Source organism: Oncorhynchus clarkii, chromosome 2 (genome assembly GCF_045791955.1).
Source record: "Oncorhynchus clarkii lewisi isolate Uvic-CL-2024 chromosome 2, UVic_Ocla_1.0, whole genome shotgun sequence".
Classification (NCBI taxonomy): Eukaryota; Metazoa; Chordata; class Actinopteri; order Salmoniformes; family Salmonidae; genus Oncorhynchus; species Oncorhynchus clarkii.
Window position 1 is genome coordinate 37,527,336 of NC_092148.1, and position 5,888 is coordinate 37,533,223.

The window sequence follows — 5,888 nt, forward strand, 5'->3', positions numbered from 1 at the left end:
TAAGCGTCAGTATAGAGACAAAGTAGAATCTCAATTCAACGGCTCAGACACAAGAGGTATGTGGCAGGGTCTACAGTCAATCACGGATTACAAAAAGAAAACCAGCCCAGTCACGGACCAGGATGTCTTGCTCCCAGGCAGACTAAATCACTTTTTTGACACGGCCCGCAACTAAAACATGCGGACTCTCCTTCACTGCAGCCCACGTGAGGAAAACATTTAAACGTGTCAACCCTCGCAAGGCTGCAGGCCCAGACGGCATCCCCAGCCGCGCCCTCAGAGCATGCGCAGACCAGCTGGCTGGTGTGTTTACGGACATATTCAATCAATCCCTATCCCAGTCTGTTGTTCCCACATGCTTCAAGAGGGCCACCATTGTTCCTGTTCACAAGAAAGCTAAGGTAACTGAGCTAAACGACTATGAAGTGCTTTAAAAGACTAGTCAAGGACCATATCACCTCCACCCTACCTGACACCCTAGACCCACTCCAATTTGCTTACCGCCCAAATAGGTCCACAGACGATGCAATCTCAACCACACTGCCCTCTGCCCTAACCCATCTGGACAAGAGGAATACCTATGTGAGAATGCTGTTCATCGACTACAGCTCGGCATTTAACACCATAGTGCCCTCCAAGCTCGTCATCAAGCTCGAGACCCTGGGTCTCGACCCCGCCCTGTGCAACTGGGTACTGGACTTCCTGACGGGCCGCCCCCAGGTGGTGAGGGTAGGCAACAACATTTCCACCCCGCTGATCCTCAACACTGGGGCCCCACAAGGGTGCGTTCTGAGCCCTCTCCTGTACTCCCTGTTCACCCACGACTGCGTGGCCACGCACGCCTCCAACTCAATCATCAAGTTTGCGGACGACACAACAGTGGTAGGCTTGATTACCAACAACGACGAGACGGCTTACAGGGAGGAGGTGAGGGCCCTCGGAGTGTGGTGTCAGGAAAATAACCTCACACTCAACGTCAACAAAACTAATGAGATGATTGTGGACTTCAGGAAACAGCAGAGGGAACACCCCCCTATCCACATCGGTGGAACAGTAGTGGAGAGGGTAGTACGTTTTAAGTTCCTCGGCGTACACATCACAGACAAACTGAATTGGTCCACCCACACAGACAGCATCGTGAAGAAGGCGCAGCAGCGCCTCTTCAACCTCAGGAGGCTGAAGAAATTTGGCTTGTCACCAAAAGCACTCACAAACTTCTACAGATGCACAATCGAGAGCATCCTGTCGGGCTGTATCACCGCCTGGTACGGCAACTGCTCCGCCCACAACCGTAAGGCTCTCCAGAGGGTAGTGAGGTCTGCACAACGCATCACCGGGGCAAACTACCTGCCCTTCAGGACACCTACACCACCCGATGTCACAGGAAGGCCATAAAGATCATCAAGGACAACAACCACCCGAGCCACTGCCTGTTCACCCCGCTATCATCCAGAAGGCGAGGTCAGTACAGGTGCATCAAAGCTGGGACCGAGAGACTGAAAAACAGCTTCTATCTCAAGGCCATCAGACTGTTAAACAGCCACCACTAACATTGAGTAGCTGCTGCCAACACACTGACTCAACTCCAGCCACTTTAATAATGGGAATTGATGGAAAATGATGTAAAATATATCACTAGCCACTTTAAACAATGCTACCTAATATAATGTTTACATACCCTACATTATTCATCTCATATGTATATGTATATACTGTACTCTATATCATCTACTGCATCTTTATGTAATACATGTATCACTAGCCACTTTAACTATGCCACTTTGTTTACATACTCATCTCATATGTATATACTGCACTCAATAACATCTACTGTATCTTGCCTATGCCGCTCTGTACCATCACTCATTCATATATCTTTATGTACATATTCTTTATCCCCTTACACTTGTGTCTATAAGGTAGTAGTTTTGGAATTGTTAGCTAGATTACTTGTTGGTTATTACTGCATTGTCGGAACTAGAAGCACAAGCATTTCGCTACACTCGCATTAACATCTGCTAACCATGTGTATGTGACAAAAAAATTTATTTGATTTGATTTGATTTAGTCCGATTGCATTCTGCACTAGATCAAAACAGAGTGAGCAGTGCAGATTTGATTCGAGTATTCGTATCATAGACCTGAATAAGGCACTAACCAATTCTGATGCAAATTTGGGTAAAGGTTTAGGCCCTGGCAGAAAACAAAGACTAGGCAATGTGAATGTGGAGAATTACATGTTTTTTTACATTCACATTAAAACACATTGTTGTCTACATTTATCAGGGAAGGGGAGAAACCATAGTGATAGGCTCCCGAGTGGCAGAGCTGTCCAAGGCACTGTATCTCATTGCAAGAGGCGTCACTACAGTCCCTGGTTTGAATCCAGGCTGTATCACATCCGGCCGTGATTGGGAGTCCCATAAGGCGGTGTACAATAGGCCCAGTGTAGTCCTGGTTTGGCCAGGGGTAGGCCGTCATTGTAAATAAGAATTTGTTCTTAACTGACTTGCCTAGATAAATAAAGATTACATCTAAAGTTGACTACTTTAAAATGGCAGAAGCATGGTGGACGTCCTCAATGGCATTGCACATGCTAAAACTGGCCACTAGAGGCCTCTGTCATTCTCTATGGGAGAAACATTGATTATAAAATAAATACAGAGGAAGTATTCAAATTGGCTAGTGTACCTTTTTTCTATGCACATGCGCAACTATATTAAATAGAGGCAACCGTAGCTCCACCTCCCCTTGAGTTAAAAAAAAATTGTATGTATAATCCCTGAGTTGACCCAGAAAATAAGCAGTATGTGCATCGGCCCTGCTTGAGCATGAAGCGTAACCCTGTGGAATACATACTGTAATCTGAAGACACCTCGCTTTGCAAAACTAAAATAAAAACGTAGCAGTAGCTGAACTTTAATCCGAGTAGATACGGGTACGTGTTTGTTTTAATTTATTGTATTTAATTTACGCTGTCTGGCGTTTGTGTGAAGGTCTTGAGGTTGATGTTCCATTGTTTCCATTTTCGTTGTCTTTAGGGGTGTTGGAATAATTAATCGGCAATGCAATTATAGGCTAGACCTAAAATAGTGGTGTGTATTAACAAATGTAGGAAGTCGTAGACGTTATGCGTTAAATTTGGGAAGCAATCCTAAATTTGAACAACCGTATAATATAGGCTACAGCTGTTTGGGAATGCATAATACCAATGTATCGCTTCTCGCTTCTTTGTTGCAACGTGGGTAAAATAACCGAGCTAGTTTCATTTTGTGTTTGATGTGCACTGTGGAGGGACTATACACCAAATTATAGTTAATGCATCATCACTGACCGAGACGCCCTTATCTATTAAATCAACCGAATGTCCAGTTGTAAAGGTAACAAGGTTGATAGCTAGCCTACCTGTGTTTCAATCGGCAAAGCACAAAGAGGAGCATTTTCAGCGAAACTGAGGAAGACGTGGAAAGGCTTTCTAATGTTCGCGAAAAGGAGAACAAACCCGGCGGTTCTTAATTAGGAAGCGTCTCTTGTGGTTTTACTCTGCCAGTTTAGGACATTGTAGGCTACATTCTTCCAGGAAATAATATTGCGTAATCATAATATTTTGGAGGGTTGAGAAATATATCGAAGGGAATTGTCTTGTTACCAAATCAACCCATTTTGTTTTCACATGAACTGATCTTATGCATCCAAACATATGGGTTTCTCTAGTGCAGCCAAGTCAAATATGTCCATGGCATGTCACCTATTCACTAATTGGCTTCAACTGTGCCAAATGTAGGCTACTGCATGCTCACTGAACCTACCTGCTCTACCTACCTACATGATGGTTTGAAAATCAACTGTATCGCTCTAACTGTGTTTCCTCTGTGCTGAAAGACAGGAGCCATGGCGGATCATCTAATAATGTCCATGAACCACAGCTCTGCAGGCGGGGGCCTCCACGGCTACAGACTAGGCATGAACGGAGGCCTGCAGGGAGGCCACCAGCAGCACGTAGTGCCTCAGCCCGGCCTCCGAGCCCTGCCCAATGGCCAGATGATGCACTACGGTGGGGGACCTCAGCAGCAGGCCACCATGGAGGTGGCCATGAGGCAGCGGCAAGGCATGGTGGGGCCCGTGAACAGACAGCCCAACGGGGCTCAGATGGGCCACCACCAGATAACGTCTGGTAACACGATGTACAACAACGGGCAGGCCCAGCAGCAACACCACACCCAGCACCAACACATGAGCCTCCAGCAGCACCCGCAGCAACAACAGCAGTATATGAACGGTGGTCTCACGTCCCAGCAGCTCATGGCCAGCATGCATCTGCAAAAACTCAACACCCAGTATCACGGACATCCACTGGGGCCCATGAACAGCAACCACATGGGCAACGGGGCAGCCCAGTACCGCATTTGCCCGGCCCAGCTGGCTAACATGCAGCAGATGGCCGGGCCGGCTCTGGCCTTGAATGGCATGGATGCGGACATGATTGACGAGGAGGTTTTGACATCCCTGGTTGTGGAGCTGGGCCTGGACCGCATTCAGGAGCTGCCCGAACTCTTCCTGGGCCAGAACGAATTTGACTTTGTGAGCAAACAGCTGCCCAGCACCATCAGCTGCTGAGTGAGAGAGGACCTGAGTCAACGATGCTGTGAAGGGGCCTGGAAGGGTGGAGAGTTTGGAAAGACTTGAGTGGAGTGTTGCCCACTGGAAACAACTACTGCTCCGCTTTTCGTTTTTGTGTTGTTCCTTTCACTCTAACAGTGCTAGGTCGCAGAGAAGAGTGAGCGAGAGGCACTGGTCTGGATAGCCACAGTGCTATGGTGTCATTTGTGAAGTGACCAGAGGTGTGGTTCTGTGTTGGGTCGCAGCTCGCCTGTAATGGGACATCGTCCTCCAGCATCTCTTCTCTCCAGAGATGAATGTAAACAAAACTGCAGAATTTGTTCAGAGTGGCTTCTCAATGTTGCGACACTGTTGCCTCCTACATTGGACTCAATGGCAGTTTAGTAGTAAGATGTATTTATTTATTACTCTCAGAGAAATTAAAATAGAACAAACCAGAGACCGACATATTGACAGAATCAAGTTATTTTGGTGTTTTGGGTAAGGTCAGGGGAAGCTCGTAGTTTGTATTTTTTAAATATTGTTTTTATTTTTAGTTAATTGGTCTGGGCCTTCTGTTTTGAAAATAAGCCCCTCAGATTAATTTTTTATTTTCCAAGAGCTTGGATTTCTCTCCAAGAATGGAGATGGCAGTACAAGTAGAATGCCATTTCATGGATTTTAATGGAAGTCTATCATCATTGAATAACTCACTTTTGGCAAGGATTGCTTTTAGCTGTGATGTTCTCAAACCTACTCCTTGTACTGTATAAAGCTGTGTTAATACAGGAAAGTCTATGTAAGATATAGAACTACATTAATTATGCCAATTTATTATTTTCTTTACTGGTGGTTTTTATCTTCCCTTTGCGGTCAAGACGGGGTTTTGAGGATCAATAAAGATGGCCCAGATATAAGTGTGGCCTGTTTTTACATTCATTGCAGAGGAGAGCATTAAAGGTAATCTGGGGGCTAAAGGGAATATTCCACTTCAGGGCTTTCCAGCCTGCAGGGTTCAGGATATGAAATAACTTAATACTGAATTAGTTTATCTCAAAGGTGTCCCTGTTTCTTAGGAATATCTTTATCTCCCTCAAGGTATGCACAGTCTTCTGATGACCCACATTTACTGCTGTAAGCAGCAAATTGCCTTCAATCCTGCCATGGAAAATGATGACTGGTATGTTAAAATCAAACTCAATGGTGCAATGCTATCCACCAAAAAGCTGAATTTCTAATCTGAATTCTTGACCTTTGATATGAAGAAGGACCCACATTGTGGTTTTAGT

The 5,888-nt window shown here is 45.6% G+C and overlaps 1 protein-coding gene across 2 annotated transcripts; it reads left to right on the forward strand.

The window, feature by feature from the left end:
* The first annotated feature begins 2,784 nt into the window (after positions 1-2,784).
* On the forward strand, positions 2,785-5,516 carry LOC139367707 (cbp/p300-interacting transactivator 3-like). Of its 2 annotated transcripts, none has more exons than XM_071106008.1 (2): positions 2,785-2,938; positions 3,883-5,516. In XM_071106008.1, exon 2 carries the CDS (start codon positions 3,892-3,894, stop codon positions 4,615-4,617), a length of 726 nt encoding a protein of 241 aa, XP_070962109.1. In that variant the 5' UTR covers positions 2,785-2,938; positions 3,883-3,891; the 3' UTR covers positions 4,618-5,516. The 2 variants fall into 2 exon arrangements, with proteins under 2 accessions (XP_070962109.1, XP_070962118.1); XM_071106017.1 differs by having other exon boundaries at positions 3,887-5,516.
* Positions 5,517-5,888: the final 372 nt, after the last annotated feature.